The 27,823-nt window shown below is 37.6% G+C and overlaps 1 protein-coding gene across 5 annotated transcripts in view; it reads right to left on the minus strand.

Moving 5' to 3' along the window:
* The window catches only part of Ryr2 (ryanodine receptor 2), a 737,098-nt gene that overhangs the window by 267,279 nt on the left and 441,996 nt on the right, over window positions 1-27,823 (minus strand). For all 5 annotated transcript variants that reach the window (XM_045151997.1, XM_045151996.1, XM_045151994.1 and 2 more), the window contains 8 exons: window positions 25,146-25,264; window positions 24,140-24,273; window positions 16,484-16,725; window positions 13,085-13,277; window positions 11,264-11,480; window positions 9,463-9,567; window positions 7,017-7,120; window positions 4,060-4,143 (listed from right to left, as the gene is read on the minus strand). In XM_045151997.1, the coding sequence (XP_045007932.1) occupies window positions 4,060-4,143; window positions 7,017-7,120; window positions 9,463-9,567; window positions 11,264-11,480; window positions 13,085-13,277; window positions 16,484-16,725; window positions 24,140-24,273; window positions 25,146-25,264 (1,198 nt within the window). The remainder of the gene's footprint in view (window positions 1-4,059; window positions 4,144-7,016; window positions 7,121-9,462; window positions 9,568-11,263; window positions 11,481-13,084; window positions 13,278-16,483; window positions 16,726-24,139; window positions 24,274-25,145; window positions 25,265-27,823) is intronic.

Raw genomic sequence — 27,823 nt, forward strand, 5'->3', positions numbered from 1 at the left:
CAGACTCATGCACCATTTTGTGCATCTGGCTTACGTGGATCCTGGGAAATTGAACCTGGCTCTTTTGGCTTTGCAGGCAAACACCTTAACCACTAAACCACCTCCACAGCCCTGTGTCTTACATTTCTTTTGCTTCTGTTTGTTTGACTTAAAATAAGCATCTAACATGACAATGTGCCCTGAGCTTGACCCTGTTCCTTTTCTCTTGAAGGCCTTCCTGTACTCATCAGCTTTCTTGGACAAAGCCCCATTGCCCTCCCAACAAAAAGTGCTATTCCAATAGAAAGAGACCCAAAACAAAGCTGGTTGGGGGTGGGGGTTGGATATTTTAAATAGTTTTAGAAATAAAATGCAGACAATACCTTCTCATACTATAAGCTCTGTTTCAGAATACCAAAACACAAGACCCTTATGCTTAGGATAAAAAAGGACAGAAAAAGGACCTGAAGTCTTCAGTCAAAGACAGACTGAAGGTTTCAGAGCCTGAAAGCATGAAGGATTAGAGGAAAGCAAGCCCTTCTCAGCCAAATTGAACTTCTGCATTGCTTCCCAGTGTGTATCCAGGAAAATGATCAAGTCATGCCATCTTGCAACCCCAATTTGGGAGAACAGATGGGGCAACAAGCCAGTTTATTCTGACAGGGGTGAAGCAACACATTTCTAAGAGGAGTAGTAGTAGGTAAGAACATGGATGAATGTTCAGTTTTGCACAATGATGTAAAAATTGCTTTGAAATGATCATAAAACATGCCACCATTTCAGAGTCTGCTGACCTGTACCCAAGTCAATGCTTTTTGTTTAATTTTATTTATTTGAGAGCAACAGACAGACAGACAGAGAAACAAGCAGATAGAGAGTGGCCTCCAGCCACTGTATATGAACTCCAGATGCATGTGACACCTTGTGCATCTGGTTTACATGGATCCTGGGGAATGGAGCCTGGAACTGGGGTTGTTAGGCTTCACAGGAAAGCACATAACTGGTAAGCCATCTCTCCAGCCCCACCAAGTCAATGCTTTTTATCAACTTTCTAATGTTTTCAAATACATTAAGAATAAAATAGCATCTTGTGGAGAATTTAGAAACAGAACAGACTCTATACAGGGATAAACAATTTTCATTCAAAGACTATTTTCCCCTTCCTCATCTGTTCTCAATACAGAGTGACTGTGAGCAACACAATATTACAGTATCAACAAAAATGTATGGAAGAGTCAGGCATGGTAATGCATGCCTTTAATCTCAGCACTCAGGAGGCAAAGGTAGAGGATCGTCATGGGTTCAAGGCCACCCTGAGACTACATAGTGAATTCCAGGTCAGTCTGGGCTAGAGTGAGACCCTACCTTGAAAAAAAATGTATGGAAAGAAGGTAGAAGCCTTTAAATATTCAATAAGACAAACAGGGATAAATCTGTGCCCATTATAAATCCATTATCATTTCTTCTGAAAAATGAATAAGGACATGATGCACATGATGGAATTGTCACCTCAATGATCATTAAACGGGATTTTCACAATAAACAGCTTTTCATTTTCATTTGGTTTCCTTGAACCAAATATCTTTTTGTTGTTGTAGTTGTTTTTTTGTTGTTTGTTTGTTTGTTTGTTTGTTTGTTTGTTGAGGTAGGGTCTCTAGTACAGGCTGACCTGGAATTAACTATGCAGTCTCAGGGAGGCCTCGAACTCATACAGATCCACCTACCTCTGCCTCGTGAGTGCTAGATTAAAGGCATGTGCCACCACGCCCAGCTTCAAATATATTTTTAATAAGAAATGTACATGGGTAAATAATATAATTGATCTTGCAATTTGTATCTATCAATAATAATAGCTATATATGAGAGCATGGTATAATTGGGGAAAAATAGCCCAATCCATCTTACTATAAGCTATTTCTACAGGATACTTCTCCTATACTTTTATTATTTTTACAAAACTTGATTTGCAATACCTTGAGTATTGTTACACTAAAATAGTTATAGTGATAACTCAGAAAAAATTAACACATGATTATGATCATGGAAAACAAAAAAGTTAAAAGTTAAATTTAGATATTCATGTCCGTTATAAAGTATGTTAGGATGAAAAAAGACTTATAAGAATAAGAGAAGATTGCCTAAAATGAAGTTTTATTTAACCATAAAGAAGAAAAGAATTATGTTGTTTACAAGAAAATAGATGCAAGTGGAGTTCATTATCTCAATTACAGTAAGTCAGACTCAGACAAATATATTTTCTTTACTTTGTAGGTCATGGATTTTTACATAGATCCATAAAATAATGTATGTAAAAGGGGCATGAATGCAGAAAACTAGGGAAATGAATGAGAATAACTAGGCAGGGGGAGGGAATATATTCAAAGAACAAGATATACTTTGTGACGGCTTGAATACAAAATGCCTCCTATAGGCTTATGTGTTTAAATGCTGAATCTTGAGCTAGTGGCACTGTTGGGAAGGATGTGGAACCTTTGAGAGGTGGAGCTTTGATGGAGGAAGTGAGTCACTAAGGGCAGGCCTTGGGTATTGCAGACTAGCTTTGCTTTCTACATTCAGTTTTCTCATGCTACTTCCTCCATGCTGATGTCAATATATGATGCAATCTGCTGTCTGTTCTGCTATGTTTCCCTCACCACAATGAAACTTCACCTTAGAATTATAAACCTTCTCCTTCCATAAACTACTTCTTGTCAGATGTTTTCTTCTTCAACAAGGCAGATGCTACATACTTCTATGAAAATGTCTTTATGAAAACCCATCACTAAATATAATGAATATATGTCAGTTTTTAAAGGGGGTGAACACATAATATAGAAGGAATGAATTAGAAATACAGTTTTAGAAGAAAATTAGAGTGATAAACCATCCCCAGTTATTGACATTGTCATGTGGTGGATCTAATGGCTGATGTCTCATAATGACATACCTTGGTTATCTATATTATTATGTGTTTAGATTTTAATGGCTGAAGTTTCGTAATTACAATTCCCCATTATCAATATTGTAATGTGATGAAAATATAATGGTAGAAATCTAATCATTATAATTCCCAGTTATCAGTATTGCCATATAGTTAGTCTAATGGCAGATGCCTAATTATTATGAATCTGTTTTCACTAGGAACACTAAAAACTAGAGAAAAGGCATAATTTCAAAATGCAAATATGTGAAATGTACCATGAAATCCCATCACTTAGAAGTGTTTAAACTTTCAGAAAAAAAAAAAAATTTGGACTTCAAGACATGCAAGGCAATGACATGTTTGGAAAAATCATTTCAAGAAGCAACTGAGGTAAAGCTGTCACCAGTGGAATTAGGAAAATACAGTCACATTATTTGTATTTGAGTTTTATGTTTATCTGAGGGTTATATGAGCTGTTTAGATGACAGAAATTATGAACTAGTTACTTGATTCCTATCTCTGTGATTGTATTTGCATTTTGAGATTTGCTGCTTACAATCCATGGATCTTAAAGTTGTCTGAATACTCAAGGTAAAGTAAAAGAGAAAATAATAAGAGCATTAAACCTCCCTACGAAGTCAGTATTGGTAATGCATGTCAGCAGGGAGAAGGTTTTACTTAAACAGTATCCTAGGCACAGGACATAGCAGAGGAGGAAAAATCCCTCCTACCGAATGCATCTGTCTTCTTGTTTTTCATTTTCAACTAGGGATAATAATGCTGGATTAATAATTATTCCACAAGCATGTTCTCTTTATAAAAATCAAAGGAAATTATAATTTGGTATAAAATTGATAATTATGTGTAATCAGAAATATGAACATATGTTCACATGCATGCAAACACTATGAAAATACCTCAGTCACTGTTTGACACTTCCAAATATATTCTGAACTTAATTTCTTTTCTCTGCAACGTGATAGGAAGTACCGTTTCATCATGAACTTGAAGTACCTCCTAAGGTAAATCAGTTAATTTAACTTTTGAATCTATACTTTATATTCAATGCATGTGACATGTTTGTACCCACCAACTGTTATTCAGGTGTACTAAGTGCATGTATCCCTTATTGGATATACCCTAGTACTTCAACTTACTTCTTGGGCAGTTTCATTTTTTTCACCTTCTCTTCAGCATGTTCATCTGATATGCCCACATGACAACCCAATGCCAACAAAGTCCTAGAAAGCAAAAACAAAGATGAGCTTGCAAGAACGGCTTCCTGTGTCCAAGAGACCACTCAGCAGAGTAGCACATGAGAGCAAGGCAAAGCACTTCACCTTGAAAGCAAGGAAGGAAGCTTTGGTTTTCAATGCAAACAGGGAACATTTACAAATTCCTTAAGATGAAAGACACTGAATATTTAAATGGCTTACAAAGCAACATGTTGAAAAGTTTAGTCAGCCCTTTTTCACATAGTTGTTCTCTCCAAAGGTTCTAATTGCTAGTTTTTTACATCCTGCTAGAGGATGCCTATGAACCTGTTAATTAGATATATGTGTTTTCACACATATATAATGCTATATTGTTTTTATATTTTTATCCAAATGGATATATGCATAGGTTCTGAAGAAACATTTTATGAAAGTAAATTACATGTTAAAATCATAATGTGTTTGTAAACCAGGTTGTAACTCAGGTTAACTCAGAAATTAGACCTGAAATTTAGAAAATAATTTATGCATGAAAAACAAAAGCAGAGGGCTGGAGAGATGGCTTAGTGGGTAAGGTGCATGCCTGTGAAGCATAAGGACCCAGATTTGATTCTCCAGATCCCATGTAAGCCAGACACACATGGTGGCACATGTGTCTGGAGTTTGTCTGCAGTGGCTGGAAGCCCTGGCATTCCCATTTCTCTTTCTCTCTCTCTGACTCAAATAAAAAATAAATAAATAAATAAATAAATAAATAAATAAATAAATACAAACTAGAAAGTGAAATTTGAGTAATATGGTGCACTTTTGGATACCACCAGCCACCTCTGATGAGCTGTGTTGCTTTGAAGAAGGCACCAGAGTTCTGCAGAGCTGTACAATACACAGATGACAAAGGAGGGCAGAAAGAAGTTCTCATTGTCATCCATTTACATGACACAAAGTTGCAGAAAGAACATCGGATCTTGGCACTCATCTTAAATCACCATTCAACCCAAAGCAGTAGATAGGTTAGAATAATTTCTTGCATGTTATCTGTCATTTCTTAGGATTTAAATGAACATAGTTGTTAATCCTCCTCTAATACATTATAAAAGCAACAACCATAAAGCCTGCACTGTGCTTGCCATTTCAGACATGAGCATCTGGGGAATTTAATCATGGTGTCATGTCATTTCATAGATGGGACACTCTACCATTGATTCCCACTCTACTGAGAAGAAAACCAAGATTCTAAAATGTGTGTCACTGAGGAATGATTCCCCCTGGTGGGATACATCCTTAGGCCAGAGTCCATATCTCCAGAAGCTATGTCTGGCAACCGGCAAATAAGTGAACAAAGGAAATACAGAGAGAAAAAGCTATCCTTCCTGTGAACCACTGAAACTGGCCAAAGTGTAACTGTGGGAGAACATTTTTCCCCTCCAATTTGGTTGTTAAAGAAACAGGTGAAATCGCTCATCCTTAAGCTATATAAATATCCTTACTCTAGCTGTGAAAAACAACAGGGATGTAAAGAATCAGTTCATGAGAAACATTGTTAGCATTCACCAGAGGAAATAACACCAAGGTACAGACATCTACTGGTTCATCAAACCAGCCACCAGTTGCTGGTAGGAATAAGACCAGGATGAATATAGCTTTCAAACATTTAGCATATGAAATACAAATATGGAGATTTCTACACTCAACTAACTGTTGTTAGTTGTTCAAATGATAAGGAGTGTACTGCAAATGTAGCTCAATATCATGTAAAACACAGGGAAATAATGGGCTACTATGAGTTACTGAACTAAATGTATGAACCTTATGTCATGTCTACCAAGAAAGACAGGAGTTCCTGAAGGTAAGATTTAGTAATAGAGAAATGATACTGTCTTATCACAGGCAAGCCTGGTCGTGTCTTATCTTTATTGGGATCTTAAACTACTTGATTTCCTTATATTGCTTCTCCTTTTAAGTGACTAAAATAAGCTTAGATCACTAATTTGTTTATTTTCATAATAACTAATCTGAATCTTTGAGGATCTTACATGCATCTGAACCCAATCCCATCATCTGAAATATTATATAAAGTTTATGTTCTGGATCCTTGGTAAAGTAGCTATGATGGGAATTACTTATGGTTTTTAACAAAAAAATAAAGGAAATAAACAAAAGGGTCAAGTACAAAATCATATTAAGACAAATGCTCTCACACGTTCCTACTCCCCCAAAGTAGGTGCTATTGTTAAATACATTCAAGAAACACGAAAAACCAATGATACCCTCTTTCAGGGATTGACAGCTCATAGTACATATTGAATCCACCAATAAGAGTAATAACTTCCCAAACTATATTACATCAGTCCTTCTCAAAGTGTCTGTGGTAAAGGGCAAATTTCTAATTTCTAGTCCACCATAGTCTGATTCTCTACAAAATACAATAAAATTGTGGTAAAAAATTGAAATTTCAGGGCTGGAGAGATTGCTTAGTGGTTAAGGTGCTTGCTTGCTGGCAAAGCCAAAGGACCCTGGTTCAATTCCCCAGGACCCACGTAGGCCAGATGCACAAGGTGACACTTGCATTTGGAGTTTGCTTGCAGTGGCTGGAAGCCTTGGTGCACCCACTCTGTCTATCTGCCTCTTTCTCTCTATGCTTCTTTCTCTTGCTTAAATAAATACATAAAAATTGAAAATATTTAAAAAAGCAAAATTGAAATTTCAGAATGAAGACACATTTTGGAAATTGCTGATGTAGAATACAAAGAGAAAATAATATGGTTAGAATCCTAATCACAACAAATACTGCTCTGTCCACCTACACATTAGCAAATGTTCTAGATGGAAATCAAGTAACTTTACACTGGAATAAAACTGGATTGGAAAATTGGAAATTACAAAAAGATAAGTGAACTCACTTCAGGGTTTCAAGTGACATCTGTAAATTGTAGTTGCGCTCCTGTTCAGGCAACTTGGAGAATTCCACCAGACACGGGTGTTGTCTCTTGTTGTCATCTCTAACCTGAAACAGGACAGAAATCAGCATGTAGTAACAAGCCTCCATTGTCAGCCTCCACTGTGTGGAAACATTCTGACCACTGCCCCAAGGAAGCGTCTGGAACTTTCCAAGCTCCTTATCATCAAAGTTCAGTGGTAAAGGCTTATGTCAGCTGCACTCCCTGTTGTCTTCTCTGACACAGCTCATGCCTCAGCTGCATGTGCTTCTGTCGTGCTGGCTGCCATCTTGAGGCCATCAGGCTTGCTCCCTGGACTCCTTCCAGCATTTATTTGAATCTCAGCTCCTCCATGAGGCTTACTCTATTCACCTTCCTAACATATTAATCTTCCATACTCACTCTACCACCTGCTACTTATATATTTAATAAATTAGACCCTCGTGTGAGGGGTAGGGGGAGGCTAGAGTCTGTTAAATTCCCCAAACTTGCCTTGAGCTCAGTTCATTAGCCTAAAATCCAGGATCCTCCTGCCTCAGACTCCTGAGTGCTGGCTATTACAGGTGTGAGCCCCTATACCCAGCTGGACAAGATCCTTCCTCACTGTGTTACTGTCTTTGTGCACCAAAAGATGAGACTAAAGGTGTAAGAATTTGAGTCCTTTTTTGTTCTGTTTTCTAATGTATTGATATATCTAAAATATCCCTAACACATGGCATTTAAATTGAAATGAATGTTGTTTGAGAAAGTCTGGCAGTGACTTAGTGTTACTTTGTAGTAATTTGCTTTGTATGTGGGATTAATCTGATCAGAGACATCAGTAAACAACTCAACTAGCAAATACCAAGTTGCTGAGGTTGCTCTGGCTACTTGTGCCATCCCTTGTGCATTACCTTCTATTGTCACAAATGAATCTGCTACCTTCATTAAAAGTTTTGCTTGTGTAATAAAGGTGTTTTTCATAATAATTCTTGAAAGTGTCCCTCAGTGTCCAGAGTGGATCCATTTCAGTATGTTGACAATCTTGCTATACTCCTGATCACTCAAATCTAAGGATGTTCAAATCTCTTCTGTTAAGTGACAATATGTCCTCTCACATATTTTTAATCTCTTCAAGATGACTCAAGTATCTGAAGTAATGAAAGTACCATGTAAATAGTTGTTATGCTGCACTGCTTAGGAAAACTGACAAGAAAACATAATCTGCACATGTTCTATACTGATAAAAATTTTTGTGAAGATTTTTCATCTTCAGTTGGATGAATGCATAAATGTGGAACCCAAAATAATGGGGAGTCAACTATATTACTGAGCACACTAAAATTAAGATGGTAGGGACAAACTAATGTGGAAGATGTTCCTTTTCCTTGCCTTAGTAGTTGGGATTTTTATCTACATGGATATTTAACTGCACAGACATTATTGCCATGGTGGCACCTATATGACAGCTATATGCTGTGAGGGAACAAATTACTCCATGGGGTTAATTACCAGGTCCTATAAATGTTACCAGAAAGTGTGCAAACACAAGAGAATATTTTAAAGCCTTTGTGAGTTGCCAAATTACAAATAATGATTTCATTTCTTTCTTTCTTGGGATCATTACAAATGAATAGGAATTACAAATGAAACTGAGATACAAAATTCAAATCTAATGCTCTAAATATATAAACATGAAAGCAAAAACAAATGAGTCCTGGGGTTATGCCCTGGTTATGTAATCCCCATGAACTTCCCAAACTCTGAACTCTATTACAAAGGACAGCCAGCACTACCATCCATTCAAGCTGTGCCTCACAAACCAGATGCTGCCTTCCTGCCTTTTCTCTCTTACCTCACTCTATACTTGACTTCTGAAACATCTCCTGCAATCATACCTCCCCATTTTTCCTGAGGTTCACTGAGTTTTTACAAGTAGCTTAGAGATCACTGCCCATTGTCCATATTAACCTTATTTTTAGAAGTACATCTTTCAAGCCAGTCATGGTGGCACATGCCTTTAATATCAGCACTTGGGAAGCAGAGGTAGGAGGATCGCCATGAGTTTGAGGCCACCCTGAGACTACATAGTGAATTCTAGGTCAGCTTGGACTAGAGTAAGACCATGCCTTGAAAAAAACAAAAAAAAAGGAAGTTCATCTTTCAGTCCAACACTTATAGCTATTAGTTGTCTAGGAAACTACAAAGCTTTACTTCAATGGGCCTGTCAATACATTCAGACCCTCTAGGAAAATTAAAAAAAAAAAAAAAAAACCAACAACAACAACAAAAAACTCCACAAAACTAATGTGTAGCCAAAAAAAAAAAAAAATCCTATTGATTCATATCACCCCAAGTAGGATGAAAGAGAAATTTTGTCTCCTCAAAGATATATTAACAGAATCTGAAAATAAACATTAAAATTGCTTACTGGACCATACTGCCAGCCAAGTTCAATTTTATTCATAACCCAGAGTTCATGGATATTCTCTGCCAGTTTTTCTCTTATTCTTTCTAGGTGAGGAGGCAGCACAATCTGAAATTTAAAACAAGCAAAACATTTATCAGAATCAAAGGCAGTAAGATACAGGTTGGCTGACTTGCTGTGAGTTGAAGTAAATGACTGTCACCTTAATCAAAGATATAGTAACGTCACCAGGTTCTGAACCAGATGTTTCATAATATTCTTTAGACAGACTTTTGTGGTGGGGTAGGGGAAGGAGGTATATGTAAACTTAAAAGTAGTTTACCAAGTGAGCAGATAGTTATATATAAGTTAATCATGCCTCCCCTGCTTACCCCATAATGGGTTCCTCAATAGGGCAGAAGATACCTGCAATGCCCATGGAGGAAGAGGAATAGAGGAAGCTATGACAGCATTCTCTCCTTGGAGAAGTAGAGGCATCACAGGTTCAGGTGAGTCTCCATTTATTACTACTACATAATATAGGTGCTTATTTCTTTCTACCACCTGTGTTTCCCATTTAACTTAGAGCCAGGTATACCCTCATGCCTTCCAGTCATGGACAACTGAATTTTAGCTGAAGGTAATGCTTTCATTTTCATTTTAACTACAAATAAAACATGTACACAGTGAACTAGGAACTTATCAAATGACTGATTAACAACTGAAGTTTTTGAAGTTGAGTTATAACTTTAGAATGGTCTTCCATGTTAAAAACTAATAAACAAACTTTGAATTACTTAATCAACCTCACTCAAGTTATTTCATCTTCCAAGCAAAGCAATATTTAAATCATTGTCAGCCTCCTCAGGCTACCACTATACCAATGAGACAGAAGAGCATGGGTAATGGACAACAGCCCTTGGATGTCTATTTGCAAAACAGTGTGTTGTCTACTATGTAAAACATGTTCTGTAAACCCCAACTGGGAAGGTGGCTACTTTGTCCAAAGGTCTTAAACATGCATTTGATTTTGATATTTTTTCACTGGAGTCATGACCTCAATCTCCATTAATGATTAAGGTGAGTTAAGTATATTCAGCATAATAAATTTATCTACCTGGGAGAAGGTTTCAAAAATTCCATGCCTACTTTGTATAAAACTATATTCTATAATTAATATGCATTATGTCACTGTGGTATTACTTCAAATGCTATATATTTCTCCAAATGTTAATTCATCTTAATAATACAATGTCTTAAAGCTGGTTATATAATTCTGTAACTAATCCCCACAGGTTACTATTATTGCCTAGTTTTAAAACTACAATATGCATTTAATGAATTAAATAGCCTTAACTATTTTTTATTTTATTCATTTATTTTCAAGGAGAGATAAAAAGAGTGAGAGAGTATGGGCATTTAGGACATTTAGCCACTGCAAATGAACTCCAGATGCATGTGCCACTTTGTGTAACTGGGTACTGAGGATTCAAACCAAGGTTATTAGGTTTTGCAGACAAGAACTGAGCCATCTTTACAGCCTCAACTTTAACTACTTTAATGAAACCTTAAGAATAGGACTTAATGTTGTGACACATACATACATTATGAAATCAATTTGGCAATTTGAGACAATTATTTTTAAAAACAGAAAACAGGGCAGCAGAGATTGAAAAGTAGAATATAATTTTATGGTGCATATTTCAACCAGACACATCAGTCCGCTGGCTAGAAAGCACATGGTTGTGGGTTGCAGTTGAGACTGAGCCACTGTGTGTCAGATGGCTGCAATAAGAACTCCATTAGTGTCCCTCACACTCGGTACCTGGCTGGTATCCACAGGAATGGGGGTGAAGGCAGCCTGAGTCAAGGAGACGGTGGGGCCCAGCAAGTCTCGTGTGTATGTCCGTTCTTGTTTGTATTCCCGACTGTGTTCTACTTTCAACTTCTCTTTTGGCAAAACAGCTTCATAGCAAGGAGCGTACCCAGGTGGAGGGAGAAATTTGAATTCTCCATGTCGACCCCCAAGCAAAAAGCGTACCCTACAAAGGAGGCAAGTTGGAGTCAATTATATCTTTGACATACATTAAAGTTTTCTAATGAAAAAAACTGAGAAAAAATTATTAATGTAAAATTAACTGTCACAAGTTATAATTCCTCCCATAAGTACCATATTGTAGAGTTATCAAACCAAAAGAGAAGGCATGAGAGCACCTTAATGGTCAAAAAATAAAACCTGGGGCTGGAGGGATGGCTTAGTGGATAAGGCATTTGCCTGCAAAGCCAAAGGACCCAGGTTCTATTCCCCAGGACCCACGTTAGCCAGATGCACAAGGGGGCACATGCATCTGGAGTTCATTTGCAGTGGCTGGAGGCCCTGGTATGCCCATTCTCTCTCTCTCTCTCTCTCTCTGTCTCTCTCTCCTTCTTTCTCTGTCAAGTAAATAAATAAAAATAAAATACTTAAAAACTAAACTTTAAAAAAAATAAAACCTAGGTAAAGTGTATGCATTAATTGATGAAGACTTGGCACTTGTTAAACTAAAAAAACTAGACATGTCTAAAAGCTTGTGATAATACTTCCACAGAAATGAAGAATACATTCATGACAGCTTAATGTCTCAAGAGTAATCAGACAAAAAAAAAAAAAAAAAAAGAGTATTGGACTATTTGTTGTGCTTAAAATTACAGGCCTATACTAGGAATATGAAAAAAATAGTAACTTTCCAGAATACAATTTCCTAATTTAATTTCTTTAAGAGGACTCAAGTATCATCTTAATTTGCTGAAGAAAGAAGGTCACCATATTTCCTAGTTTGTTAGCTTTTACAACAACAGGAAAGAACTCAGTAAAATGTTGTGCATATCACACTGTTTTAATTGAAAATAATCTCAGTTTTATTGAAGAGCACTTAGAAACAGTTAAATGATACTAATTTCTTCAAGCTCTTATAAAAATAAATTTATTTTTTTCCTTGTAATTCATTTTCTAATGTGTGTTTCAGTTCTAAGACCAAAGAAGCAAATAGCAGAAAGCAAAGAAAAATAAAAACACTTTAATAATCCAGGAACTAACAGAAAGAATTGGAATTTGTACAAATATACAAAAATATATCACAGTTACAAGGACAACTAGTGTCTTGTGAGTATCTTCATCTCCATCAAGGTGAGAAAAGTGCTTTTGTCACTAGAAGTTGTCCCTAGGAAGAAAATTATAACTAATAGATAACCAAAATAAACCAATGGTCAATAGGAATATGGGAGTCCCTTTCCTTGGGTAGAAACAATTATACTAGCAGGCGAAAGGGTGGCTGATTAATATGTCATCATGTATTAAATTTTACTTTATAGAATTCTATTTAATGTCCCTTTATAGCTCAAAATAATAAACTTGAGAAATTAGACTAAATATTTTAATGACACAGTGAAGGAGTGTCAACACCCTGAGTCACATGGTGAAATGAATAATTGAGTCACACAAAGTCTCGACGGCATGTGTCTTGCCTCTTCCTTCAGGAATCAGACACATGCCAGACAGGAAAAGCTAAGGTTAGTAAAATACAGAAGGAAAGTAAAAGGAGAACAGAGTACTCTATGGAGGTATGAGAAGCAAAAGGGAAAGACCAAACAATGGAGACATACTAACTTGATTCCCGCAGAGAAACTAACAACTGGAAAGAAGAGGCCATCGATGTTGAAATTCTCAAACATTCCTTGGACAGGCTGACCATTAATGCGGAATGAGATGCTTGGGGCACTTAGGTCTAAACAGCAGCTGATGACGTCATCAGTTCTTAACAGGTGCTGGTTTGGAGAACTGACAGTGCGAGCAATGCAACCTATGGGGGGAAACAGGAAGGAAGGTGCTACATCATTATGAAGGAGAATTACCCTGAGACCCACAAAGATCTCAGTAGACAGTGACAAAACGAACCCAATAGTAAAATGGAGCAGGACATTTTATTGGGAAATAGATCTTGTCATATACAAAAATTTTTGCACAGATAGTATGCAACACAGAATTTATCTCAGATCATATATTGTGATAATGTCATAGAAAATTTGGAAAAAAAAAAAAAACTAACTTCACTTCAAATAGCTACCTTGCCACCTACTACTTGTAAAAAGCCTTAGTAAGTTACTTTCCCTCTCTGATATTTGATTGCTTATGAACAGAACACTAATGTACCATCTTCTAGAAAGATTAGGGTGACTAAATTAGTAGTTTATAAGTAATGCCATGTCAGGCACAATAGACACTTCATGCCAGTTCATTTCACTCACACATTTTTTGTTTCTTAATTCCAAAATAAAATACGGGTAATGAATATATACTGCATTCATTCATGCTTGTGGCATAGTGTTGATTGTGAGATAGTTATATGACAATTATTTTGTTTTATAATTAAATTTATTTCACATAAAATCTTAATTGAGTGCCTAGTTAAAGCAGAACACAGTTGGAAGTATGAATATGTCATTTGATGTCATATGTTGTCTTGGCTAAACAATGGTTTCAGCCCAACCTTGACAATATCAACACTTTTTTTCCTAATAAGTCCCAAGGGCTTTGGGAAGGCACAGTTCTCCCAAACAGAAGCACAACTATAACCCACAATTCAAGCAAACACAAAATTGATTTCATGGTAAAGTCTTTGCATTTTTAATAACATCTTTTTAAAAGTTCTAGTCTGCCAAGTGTTTTAACCAAGAACATACTCAAAATACCAATGATAGTCTCTACTTTTTAAAAGTATGGACTCTTTTTGGGTATTTTTTATCGACATTCAATTCTGCAAGCAACAAATTAATTACTAAATGACTCTTCTATACCCATGGATATTATAAAGGCATATTTAAAAAATAATCTTTCTTAAAAGCATAGGATCGCAAAACCATGCAAGGAAAAAATCTATTTCTTTGTGTCAGTATCTGCAGTTAATAAAATGGTTAGCATTTGAGCTATTATACTAAAAATCATTTATTTTAATCCCAATATACTCTCCATCTTGAGCTCTAACCTATGTTAATGCTAACAATCAGTCAGCAGCCACCCATGGGTACAGCTTTGGAAGCAAATTGCTAAGATACAGACTACTAATGAACAGCCTGGGTCCAGCACACAATGTGGAAGCCACTTGGTACTGTGCATTTCAACTCACAGCAAATCCATTGAAGAACAACATTTCTGTTTGCTGCTTTAGCCAGAAAGGGCACAAATAGCAGATAGACTCATAGATTTTAGATGAGAGATCCGTACAGATCTTTCTTGGACTGTTCTAAAACATCCCTCCATAGTTGTTCTATATTTAAACACTAAAAGCACCCAGGTCTTTCATATTTTAGATATTTTTTTAACATCTGGAGTGCCTGAATAGCAACAATACACAGAGCTGGAATGTGAAAGAATACATTGCTCAGAACTCTTGATTTTGAGCCAAATCCTGTTTCCAGGGCCTCTGATTATACAATATCAATGGCAAAACATGTTTCTCTCCTGCAAAACAATGACATTTAGTGTTTTTAATTCTATAACCACAAAAGAGAAAATAAATATAACAATAACCCCAGAAGATTGTATCAATTACTATGACTTAGCCTTAGCACTCAGTCTGATTTTTCTTTGTTGACTGAACCCCAAACCAGGAAAGCACGTAAGTCCCTGGCTAGACACAACATACCTTCCAATTATAGGAATGAGATAGTGCAGTTTCTTGGTGCTTAAAAACATAGACAAATATTTTCTTCTGACAAATAGTTTCAAGATAATTTTCTCCTGAAATTCTGTTCCCTGACATCTTTCTTATGGCATAGATTCTTTTTTTTTTTTTAGAAACCCCACAGATTCTCCTTAAATAGGTAGTTAAAATGCTTAATGTATACCCATGAATTACGTAAGTAAGAGGCCATTTTAATACATTGAAAAGAAAAACTCCAAGGTGAAAGCAAACCAGAAATGGCGAAATGTTCAATGAAGCAATTCAGCACTGTTACAATAGTAATGCTTTTCCCCAACCTCTGCTAAGGGAACAAGAGTTATCATGTTTCATCCTTTCAGTTGAGCACCCAGTGTGATTCTCATGTGATTCTCAGAACTAGAGAGGGAATGATGAAATCCAAGGATTATAGGTAAAATGTATTATGATATACACACATTAGTATATATTTGTCAGACCTCCAAAAATTGGTGATCTTTTTCCACTGCTGGGTCCATATGAAATTTTACTATGGGATTATTATCTGATTGGCTCATGCCCCTAGGTGCAGGTGATATAAGCTACTGTGGAACCGCCACACACTCCAGGGATTACTTTGTAAGATATGTGGAGGTCACACCAGAAGCTAAATACAATTTTATGAATGCATGCATATATCTGTAACAACCAGATGAATTCTAACATTTAAAAAGAAGTCCAAATAAGTTAGACCTTAAACTCACAAATCAGCTATATTTTCTTATGTATCAGAGAAAAGAATATGATTTTTTTAACATATATTCATTTTTAATAGATCATCAACCATTAAAATTGAAAAATAGCCAGGTGTGATGGCACACACTTTTAATCTCAATCCATGGGAGGCAGAGGTAGAAGGATTGCTGTGAATTCAAGGCCACCTAGGACTACAGAGTAAATGCCAGGTCAGCCTGGGCTAGAGTAAGAGCTTATCTCACAAAAACATAAAAATAAAAAATAAATAAACTGAGAACTGGCAGCTATTAACATGATCTATACATGTATGTTTGAAGTTTTCTGTCCTTCTGATGCAAAAGGCCATTACAGCATGAATGGTCTGTGATGAGATTCACAGATGACTTACTCTTGCCTTTACATTGTCTGATAGTAGTTTGAACTAGTTCGTTTATTCAAGTTATTTGGTTTGTATTTTGTGCTGTTTAAAATGGAAGCTAGGGCTGGATATGTTGCTTACTGGTTAAGGCTCTTGCCTGCAAAGCTAAAGAACACAGGCTTGATTCCCCAAAACCCAATAAGCAAGATGCACAAGGAACACATGTGTTTGGTGAACTAAAAGAGACACTGCCTACCTGACCAGAGGTGAAGGCCATCGAATCCATAGGAGAAGAGGTCATCCCCAACGCCATTGCCGCCCCACTCTTCACCTCCACCCGGGTAGGGGGAGTACCCTTCAGTGGAAGCCCAGCCAACTCGCAGGTGAGTGGCTTCTGCTGTGACAAAGGGCTGCGTGTGGTCCACCATGAGCTCGTAATACCATTTCTTATACTGTGCAGAACCTTCACTGACACCCAGGAAAATATTGGGTCTCATGCTTTAAAAAAAATAGACATAATATGAAGAAAAGACAAAGAAAATGTTCATTGTTTTTGGTAATATCTCACTATTTCAAATATTAGACTTTCTACTCAGACATACATTCTAACTCTCCATTATTTTAAATACTACAAAAGTTTTAAAACTACACTAAAGTTGAGATATAGGAGTTAGGTAGTTTTGTAGGAGATAGAAATTAGCTAGACAGCTTGGGGATGACAGAAACCCAAAGTGAATAGCTTTCTCTTGGCTAAATGAGAAATTGTTCTTGGGCATGTAGGGAAAAATCTAGGTCATTATACTTTACTGCAGGTCAGAATGTCAGCCAGGTGGAGCCTTTCCTTATCTCTCTTCCATAGACTCCTTCCATTCATTTTTGGAAAAGCTCTTCCTAGAAAAATAACAACAACAAAAAAAGGCAATCTTCTCAAGAGAAGATTCTTGAGAAGATTGCCTTTTTCCAGAGATCTTGACTCCAGACAACTGACATCAAGACTAACTGGCTAAACTAACCACCCATCCACAAGGCTCATAAAAAACCTTCACCTTAGTTTTGAGTTGGGCTTCTCAAAATCCTTCTTGCCTGGACAAGAGCTTTCCTTTTCTTATGTATGGGGCTTCTCAAATCCTCTCCTGTCACCCTAGACAAGACCTCTGCCTTGCTTCCTTCTCTCATGTCCTGGGCTTCTCAAACCACCTCTTGCCTCCCTGGGAAGGAGCTCTACCTTATTTCTGTCTCTTACTTTTGAGCCTAAGGTTCCCCTTTCGTCTCTTCTCCCTCCAAAAGTTTTAAGCTTTAAAAAAACTCTTTCTGAACCTTACCCTTTGGTCTGTGGACTTCATTCTTCAAAGTCATAAGAAAAGATTCTAAGAATACCCCCCAATTATATTGGTGTGTTAGCATACATTGGTATATTGGCAGAGGAACCACAAAATTCCTATATCATTTTCCTCTGCTAGGTAAACTGATGGGAAGAGGAGCCCCTAAATAAATAATTATTTTCTTTTACTGTCATGTCCCAATAGAGCAGAGAGAGCAGCTCATTTCCTGGTTGTTCTTCCCTAAGAACATAGGAAATATGTGTGGGTGAATTTTCTGGCCAGCAGGCTCACTTGGCAAGTTTGCCCAAATATGCTTGGACATGCCCAGGGCCTGTACAGTATAAAATGTATTCTGTACAAATCAATGCCCTCAAATCTTTGGAATGATCAGTCAGGTCACTGGGATGGTGAGGCTTCTTTTAACCAATAAAAGCTCTGCTCTCTCTGGGGTAGCAGATTCCAGCTATGGATCCCTTCCTCTCACAAGGAGTCTATTCTGTCTGTTATTTTCACTTTCAATAAACTTTGGTCAGTTTGATTTTCAACCTTCTGCCTTTTAATTCTTTAATAAATGGAGAAAGTTAACCTGACTCCTAGATGGTAACAAATCGATACCCAGTGGTAAATGGCCTTCCAGTAACCTTCAGTACATAGCATTGCCTTTTAAGTTTACTTGGCCTTATCAGTCAGTGTGAGGGGGTATTAGGTAGCCAGTAAGGAGAGAGGGCTCAGAGAGGGAACACTGTGCCTGCCTATTTCCACAAAACAAGAGTTCAAGGTCTGATTCAGTATATCCAGTCAGCAGTCTGGCACCATAATCCAGAGCTATCCAACAGCCCAGACCAATCAACATTCTGTCTCAGGCTAACATGAGCTTGAAGGTAAAGTCCACCACATTAAGATTATAAATAGATCCTCACCAGGTGGGCAAGGTCTTATTTAGTCTTCTTATCTTTCAGGTCCCTGCTTTGGTAAGTCTCCCCCATCTTCACACTGATGGGCAGAGATGAGTTGAGGGGGTCAAACTCTACTCCCATGTGGGCTCCCTAACCCCTCCTCCAGCAGGAACACTCTATACTTTTCTTCTCTCCATTTTTTTTAAAATTTTATTTATTTATTTATTTATTTATTTATTTATTTATTTATTTATTTATTTATTTATTTATTTGAGAAAGAGCGAGAATGGGCACTCCAGGGTCTCAAGCCACTGCAAATGAACTCTAGATACATGGGCCACCATGTGCATCTGGTTTATGTTGGGTTCTGGGGAGTAAAACCTGGGTCCTTAGGCTTCACAAGCAAGCGTCTTAATCACTCAGTCCTCTCTCCAGCGTTCTGTTTGGTTTTTCGAGGTAAGGGTCTCACACTAGCCCAGACTAACCTGGAATTCACTATATAGTTTCTGCCTCTTAAGAGCTGGAACAAAAGGCATGCGTGAGTATGCCTGGTTTGTACTTCTCTCTCTCTCTCTTTTTTTTTTTTTTTCCTCTGAATCTAATTTAGCTTAAAGCACAAACCATTGTAGAAAACCACTTTTCATTTTTCTTCCCCAGGCCATGTTCAGTTCAACTCCTACAGGGGCTCTCAGACCACGTGGGTGTATCTACCCATTTCCCTTTCCTTGATCCTCAGACTCTCCCTTATTCCCTTGACTTCCCTGAATAAGTATTACAGTTTATAAATTATCATTCACAGTATGTTTTAGTCCAATTCTTTATTAAGAACAGATACTAACTCAGAATTTGGAATTTAAGGACTTTTCCTGTTCCTTAGCATATTTTCTATTATGAATCAAATGTAGGTCACAAAATAACACATTTGTATAGTCGACATGTAGAATTAATGGAGTTATTAACAACTCTGCAGTTGTGAATTGTCCTAAGCTAAGAGCATGTCACATGACACAAGTATGAAGAGACTACACCACTGGAGGTAATAAATGACAAATAAGGACTGTTTCTTTCTTTTGAATTTGTTTATATTTATTTATTTATTTGAGAGCAACAGAGAGACAGAGAGAGAGAGAGAGAGAGAGAAAATGAACATGCCAGGGCCTCCAGCCACTGCAAACGAATTCCAGATGTGTGCACCCCCTTGTGCATCTGGCTAACGTGGATCCTGGGGAATCAAGCCTCGAACTGGGGTCCTTAGGCTTCACAGGAAAGTGCTTAAGTGCTAAGCCATCTCTCCAGCCCAAGGTTTGTTTCTTTTGCATCTCACTCACTGCAAGCACAGGTTTTATAGCAAGTTTGTTTAACTCCATTTTAAGAGTGTATTTACATATTCTTTGGTAATCTTAGGTATTAGTGGAAGTGATAGGAAACCCGATTCATTAGTAGCAGGACTTTATATGAAAATCCAGAAAGAAAGCCTATAATCACTCGAATATAATAACCTCAACATGAGCATTTACCCATCACTTAATTTCTGCTTACATCAGGATAAATGCACTAAGGAGATGGATCAGCAAGCAAAAACACTTGCCACAAGCATGACAGCCTAAGGAAACCTGAGACCATCTGAGTTTGTCTCCCCAGAAATCACATAAACAGCTGGGTTTGACCACACACACCTATAACACAAGTCCTGTGGTGAAGAGAGAACAGAGGATCACTGGAGCACACAAAAACCACAGCTCCATATTTAGAGAGAGACTTGATTTCAAGGAGATATGCAGATGAGCAATAGAGGAAGGACATCTGACATTCTCTTCTGGACTCTGTGAGCACATCTGCAAATATACATGAATACAACTCTTACTGCCCCCCCCCCGCCTCTCCAAAGTGCAAAACACCTGTCATAGTGGCTTACATGGAGCACTAGATGAATATGAGAAACCCTAACAGGCACATCTGATGGAAGACATAATATTGTTAGCTATTTATTATAAAATATATATTTTGAACACTATTTTGTTCATGTGTAGTGAGTTCATCCAAGGGATACTTAAGGAAAGTGTTTTAGCTACATTCTAAAAGGGATAAAACTTAGCTGAGTATGATAGAAAGACAGGGAACTCTTTGGTAACACAGGATTAAAAAAAAAAAAAAAAAAAGACCCTTCATCCAGGAGACTGGTTGAAGCCTCTAACCAGCACAGAAGCAATAATTTCAACTATTTAAGGCCTTTCTCTCCTTCCCAACTCTAAGTCTATAATTTTCCAGGAAAGTCACCTGAAATTTGAATTTACAGAAAAGCCCTTGTGTTAGTTTGAATGGATGTCCCCCAAGTTATTTAGTTTATTAAAGCTTGCAGTTTGATGTCACTGTGGGTGGATCCTAGGGTTCAGCCCTAAGTGTGTTTGTGGGCTGATCTAGAATTCCAGCCCAAAATTATGCAAAGTGCTTGAACTCTGATGGGGTTCCTGGAGTGTGCTTGCTTATGTTGCTACAGGTGGTTTTTATCTCTGTGTGGACCTAAGAAACAGGCCAGCTTCTTCTGCCACTATAGAACTTGCCCTAGATCTGTAAACTTCAAACAAATCCCATCCCTTCTATAAACTGTGCCTGGTTTGGAAGTTCATCTCTGCTACATGAAGCTGCCTATGACAGAAATTGTACCAGAGAGTGATGTGTTGCTGCAGGATGAATCTGACCAGGTGGATTTGGGTCTTTTGAAACATTTTTCTTAGAGGAATGGGCATGGACTTGGTACTTGAAACTGAAAATGACTTCTAGAGTGGTAAGCCAAGTTGAGAGTTTGAAAATGCTAAGTACAGAGAGAACTGTATTTGGAGGCTTTGCTTATGAGTTTTCTAAAGGGAAGGAAACACAGCAGAGAACTTTGTTGGAACTGGGCTACTAGAATAAAGGCTGGCTGTGTTCTGCTGCCCATGCCTAGAGAGTTAGATCAAGGTTAAATTTGTAATGGACAGGTATGCTTGGCTAAAGATAGGGAACTAAGAAATTTAAGATTTAAAGTTAGAATAACACAAGCAAGTTTAAAATTAGGGGCACTGAGACTGATTTCTTAAACTGCTATTGTCAAATACATTAGCATTTGGAAGGAAAATGGCCTAAATACTTTACATTGAAACAATAAAAGGAATGCCTGAGGAAAGACTGAATGGTATAAGTGTCAACTGAAAGAAGTTGACTGAAATGAAGGAACCTGCTCTTCAAGGTTATAATATATTCCCTCCCTGAATTAAGAATATGGTTGTATCCTACACACTGGTATTGGTTTCAGAAGCATGAATAATACATTGAGTGGGTCATGAACTGCACATGGTTCCAGAAGCTGCTGCTGAGATGTGGCAGGGTGTAAGAAGCCAGTAGAGTTATTGGAAGATGGACTGTCATTTGCATGGAGACCCAGCCATGATTTGGATACACCAGGATTGTGTAAGGAGTAACATGGAGCACTGCTGGCTCGAGATGGAAATTTTCCCTGGCTATTCAGCACAGCTAGAGGGGCAACATTAGGAATTCTGGGGACTGTCAGTAACTGGTTATGATATCAGACTTGATCTGCAGATGTTTGCTTGATGGTTATTGACTTTGCATTGGTCCAGTCTCTCTTTGTTATGCCTTATAATAGTAGGAAATGTTTATGCCTTTATATGTTGAAAGTATATAACTTGTTTTAATTTTACAAGACTCATAGTTAAGAACATAGTAAGTCTCAGATGAGACTTGGGGCTTTGGAACTATATTAGGTTGGTTAAGACTATGTGAACCTTTGAAGTTGGACTGAATACAATCTACAACATGAGATAGTTATCAATCTATTGAGGGGTCAGGGAGAGAATGTGGTAGTTTGAATGGATGGCCCCCAGTTGATTTAGGGGTTTATTAAAGCTTGCAACTTGATGTCACTATGGGTGGATCCTAGGGTCCAGCCATAACATGTATTTGGGGGTGGATCTGAAATTCCAGTATGCAGAGAGCTTGGCCTCTGCTGGGGTTCCTGGAGTGTTCTTCCTTATGGTGCTGCTGGTAGTTTTTCTCTATGTGTGGACCTGTGACAGGGCGGCAGCTTCTTCTGCTGTTATGGAACTTTCCATAGATCTATATGGTTCAAATAAATTCCATTCTATAAACTGTGCCTGGTTTGGAAGTTCATCCCACCAATGTGAAGCTGACTACAACAGCCCGTGTGCAACCTTAGTGGCTTCTGGTTATACTTTAGCAGATTGTAATCCCTCCCAAGGTACCTACACAGCCACCCTCTCATCTCAATTTTCAAAGCAGATGTGGTGGTTTGAAGATAAAATGTCCCACATAGCCTCATATGTTTGTGATCACAACTCACATTTGAACCCCAGCCACTGTAGCCTTTTTAAGGTAGAGCCTCTGGTGGAGGAAGTGTGTTACCAGGGGTTTGCCTTGGTATTTTATCATCCAGTCCCCTTACCAGTGCTAGCTAGTTCACTGTGGCAGTTTGAATGTGATATGTGTGTATCACATGTATCAAATGTATGGCCCTATGTACTTAGGTGGTTTATTAAAATTAAACTTGTAACACCAATGGGTCTTCAGTTGTCTGGCTTGAGGGGATGTTTCTGGGGACAGATCCTAGAATCCAGCCCTAAAATATGTTTGAGGGTGGATCTGAATTATAGGGAGAACAGTTTTGAGCTCTGATGGTAAGTGCTTTCTGCTTGCTTGTGATATTGGTTGTTTGGGTGATATCTTTCTGCTTGGATCTGTGAAAGAGAGCCAGCTTCTTCAACATTGATGGAACTTCCCCTGGATTTGCAAGCTGAAATAATCCCATAAACTGTGTGTGGTTGGATGTTTGTCACAGCAATTGAGCTGACTATAACACTCACTCTGCTGCATCTTCCCTATTTATTGTTGATATATGATGATATGAGCCAGCTTCCTGCTCCTGCAAAGCATCTCATACCATGAAGAAACTTACCCTCATAATTATAAGCTGAAATAAACCCTTTTCTTACATAAACTGCTTTTGTTTATTCTCAAAAATGTGCTACAGAATTGAGCAGAAGCAAAAGAGGATAGTGTCCTCTAAAACCTCACTGAACAATGCAATGACAAAAATTCCACAGTCATATGTACCGTCACCATGAGGACACTAGAAATATGACTCTCTCTTAGAGAAACCCACATCCTTGCTCTCAGATGTGCTTTCATTCTCCTTTTGAGTGTTTTTCTTGATATTCCAAATAAAATCTTCAATTCTGATTTAGACCAGCTAGCTGTGAAAATCTTTTCAGCATTTAAGCCACAATCCTGGATTTGCCTTAGTCAAGGTCCCTAAAATATTCAGGGAACTCCCCAGGCTCCTGAGTACAACAGCGTGGAGCTATTTTTGTCTTCTTGCTGCTGGCAGCAACTATATACAGCTATATCCCTGTATAATTGCCAGCTTGCTGCAGAGTATGTCAGTGATATCTATCTACATATGAACTTAAACTAAAGCTCTTGCACCTGTGTTTGTGTTAAGTCCATATATTGCTATTTTTGTCTATTGTCATCATTTTCCCATCTGCTTGATAGAAAACACTTGTTTATAAAAGATCTTAATAAAACAAGCAGACTGGCTACCTGCTATCTTAACTATAGAGGTAGATCAAAAACTAACAGTTATGTTATGGATTTAGAAGAATATCCAGTGGAACTTACCTACTGACATGATTCACAAGTCGGGTCTGCAATAAAAGATCTCTTCCTGGGAGGAGATTGTCACAGATGAGATGCTGGTTGGAGCGGACAGCAACACCATGGCAAACACACAGTGAGCACAAGACGTCCAGAACCTGAAGTGAGAAATCGCTCCCGTTTTGTTGGTAGCCCTTTTCAGAAAGAAGCATACCCCTTCAAACAATGCTTCACTCTATCATCTAGCACAGCAGTGCATGTCCCACTGACTCACCACCTTTCCTTCATAAACTCTAACTGATATTACTCCATGAAAAATTCACCATATTTTGAAAAGTTATCTTATTTTAGCATATATTATTTATTTTCTTTAAAAATGTATTTTCATATTTTTATTTAAATATTTCATTTATTTTCATATTTTCATGTGTTCTCTTGCTTCTGCAAATGAACACCAAATACATATACTCCTTCTGGATGTTCTGATGTTTTGGTGGCTAGAGAATTGAAACCAGGCTGGCAGATTTACAAGAAAGCACTTTTTAGTGCTGAGGCATTTCTCCCAACCCTTCAAAATTTACTTTTAAAAATATTTTGTTTACTTCTTTTTTAAGAGAGAGGGAGAAAGATACTATGGACATGCCAGTACCTCTTGTTGCTGAAAATGAAGTCCAGATGCATGCAACACTTTGTGCATCTGGTTTTATGTGGGTACTAGGAAATGGAACCTAGGCTAGCAGGGTGTACAAATAACCATCTTTCACTACCGAACCTTCTCCTAGCCATAAAAAGAATTATTTTAGCTGATACATAAAGACAAAAGTTACACTTATTAGTAGAGTACATGCATATGTTTTGTAATGTTCAAATCATGAAAAAATGCATTTATTTCCTCAAAATGTATCATTTCCTTATAGTGAAAATATTCAAAATCTTTTCTTTTGACCTTTTGAAATATACATAAAGGACATTGTTATTAGTTCCTAAATGATTTCAGAACTCAGTTATAAAAAAATAAAAGCTTACTTACTTTGTGGTTTCTTCCGTGCTTATCTAATAGTGAGATAATGGATTTGATATGCCCTTCTTTAATAATATTCAGAGCCTCTGGACTTTCTACTAGCACACAATGTAGAACTTCCAGAATCCCTAAAGATAAAACCAAAGGGAAAGAGGACTGTTGAGGATATAGCAAAGAGTTTCATCCTTTTATTCAACTGTGTTCACTGTTTACTCTTTGACATATAATTATTTTGTACACAATGTTTGTCACAGGTACTGTGAGAGTTGTTAGATGTTATTTGTAAAAAGGGACTGATATCAAAATGGTGAAAACACAGTGGAAGAGGAAGATGCAAACATTAAGACATAGAGTTAATTGAGGAAATTGGTAAGTCTAGTTGAAGGAAGTATACAAGAGACCATGATGTGGTGGGAAGGGATAAAACAGGGTATAAGTGAAAGTACACCAGGTATGCTAGTATGCAGGCAAGCACAGGGTGGGACAGGTAGCTTCAGGTGGTTTATAAAGCTTTTTGTCATTAAAAACATTGTTTGGCAATTGTGTGTCCTAATTCAGAGAGATCATCCTATTCTTGAGATTTATAACAGAATAGTTTCGTTCGTTTGAAAATGAAGAAAAATACACAAAATAGCCCAAATGTAAAATACATGAATTATTACCACCACAAAAATAAAGAATAAACCTTTTCTTAAAGTTTAAAAAATAATGAAAAGAAAATGAATTCAGTGTAAACTTGCAAAGCTAACCACATAGCTATATCCATGTTTTCATTACTGCCTCACAGTACTAATGATGCTGGTCTTTCAAGGTCATAGCCTTAGATTCTCATCTCTTCTCATCTCCTTTCTTCTCATCTCCTCTTTCTTTGTCTCTCTTTCTACCCCACAAAATTGAGAACCTCCAAGAACCCTATAGAAAAAGGTCATCTATTTCAAGAAAAATTCACTTTCTTGAAAAAAAAAAAAAAACCATGAACTGTTAATTTTATAGAAGAGAATACAGTAGTAATTCCTTAAAGCTGTCAGTTACTATACACACCCAAGTCCTTAACCACTATCAAATGAAACTACTAATGCTAGTTTCTTCTAAATTGACTTAATTTGCTAAGCTATCCATGTGTTAGATTTGCAAAGGCTGTAATATTAGATCTGAAGAAAGCTGCCTCTCTCCCCCTCTCCATAAGTGTGATATGAGTATCTGAAAGTGACCAGGTGATTCTTGATTCCCTACTGTCATGAAAACTGAATAAACTTTACTGCCCCAGAGCTTGAAGGAGATATAGGACCTCCTCTAAGCTACCACCCATGGCTCTGGATGGAGATGAATTTTCTAAGCCTCCTTTCCCCAAGACAGTTTAAAGTGGCCAGATAAGCAGAACACAACACAGGCTTGACTCACAGATGCTCAACTATCCTCACTCCCTATATGGGTAAAACAAAGCCCTTGCCTTGAAATGCAAGATCCAAAACACACCCCTCTTCTCTTCCTCTCCCCAACAAGCCTTAAAACCACCACCTGCCCCTTACTTAAGGTTCCAAGCCTCTTTCTTTTGGTTTAGGATTTCCACATTCTCTCACCTGGTCTCAAAATCTTGTGTACAAGAAATAGTTCCCCTTTACAGTCTCTATTCTTAAACCTGAACCTTATACAATGCATCTTCAGTTTACAGTGTACTCTAAAAGAATTAATTCTGGATATTTTTTAACTCAGTGTCTGTTTTCCAATAACAATTAAAAAATCAAAGAAGGGCTGGAGAGATGGCATAGCGGTTAAGCGCTTGCCTGTGAAGCCTAAGGACCCCGGTTCGAGGCTCGGTTCCCCAGGTCCCACGTTAGCCAGATGCACAAGGGGGCGCACGCATCTGGAGTTCGTTTGCAGAGGCTGGAAGCCCTGGCGCGCCCATTCTCTCTCTCTCCCTCTATCTGTCTTTCTCTCTGTGTCTGTCACTCTCAAATAAATAAAAAATTTAAAAAAAAAAAATCAAAGAAGCTGGGTGTGCTGGCACACGCCTTTAATCCCAACATTTGGGAGGCAGAGGTAGGAGGATGGCCTTGACTTCAAGGCCATCTTGAGACTACATAGTGAATTCCAGGTCAGCCTGAGCTAGAGTGAAATCCTACCTCAAAAAATAAAAGAAAGGAAAAAGAAAATGGAAAATAAGAAGAAGCTGATGAATAAAATAGAGATGTTTACTCAATGGTACTGAAACTGTTCACTTCTTTCTCTCACCATTATTAAAAATGGAGCAATAAAATAAAATCATTCATTTTGAGCTTATATTTGATAAAACAATGGACAGTCAGATAATTCATGTTTGGAAACCCAGAAAAAATTCCTTAGCCCAGTGTGTTAGACCTTACTGAGACACACAGACCAAATAAGCGGGGCCATGTAGGAAGATTCACAGAAAAATGTGTGTACCCAAGGCCACAGGAGAAAGGAGTCAAAAGCATAGTGAAAGGTTAATCAAGAGGACTGAGTATTTAGTAAATGGTAAAGCAATACTGAAAGCATGCCTGGTTGAGAGGAGCTTTTCCCTAGTATTACCATCATGAGAAAAAGAAAAACATGGAAATGAAGTAGGCTGCAATTAAAGTAGCAGAAGGCTGACCCAAGTAGCTCCATGTTGTCAAAAGATACAAGGAGTTTTAGAGAATGTTTTTCCTCTTTCCACACAGGAATAC

Source organism: Jaculus jaculus, chromosome 6 (genome assembly GCF_020740685.1).
Source record: "Jaculus jaculus isolate mJacJac1 chromosome 6, mJacJac1.mat.Y.cur, whole genome shotgun sequence".
Lineage (NCBI taxonomy): Eukaryota > Metazoa > Chordata > Mammalia > Rodentia > Dipodidae > Jaculus > Jaculus jaculus.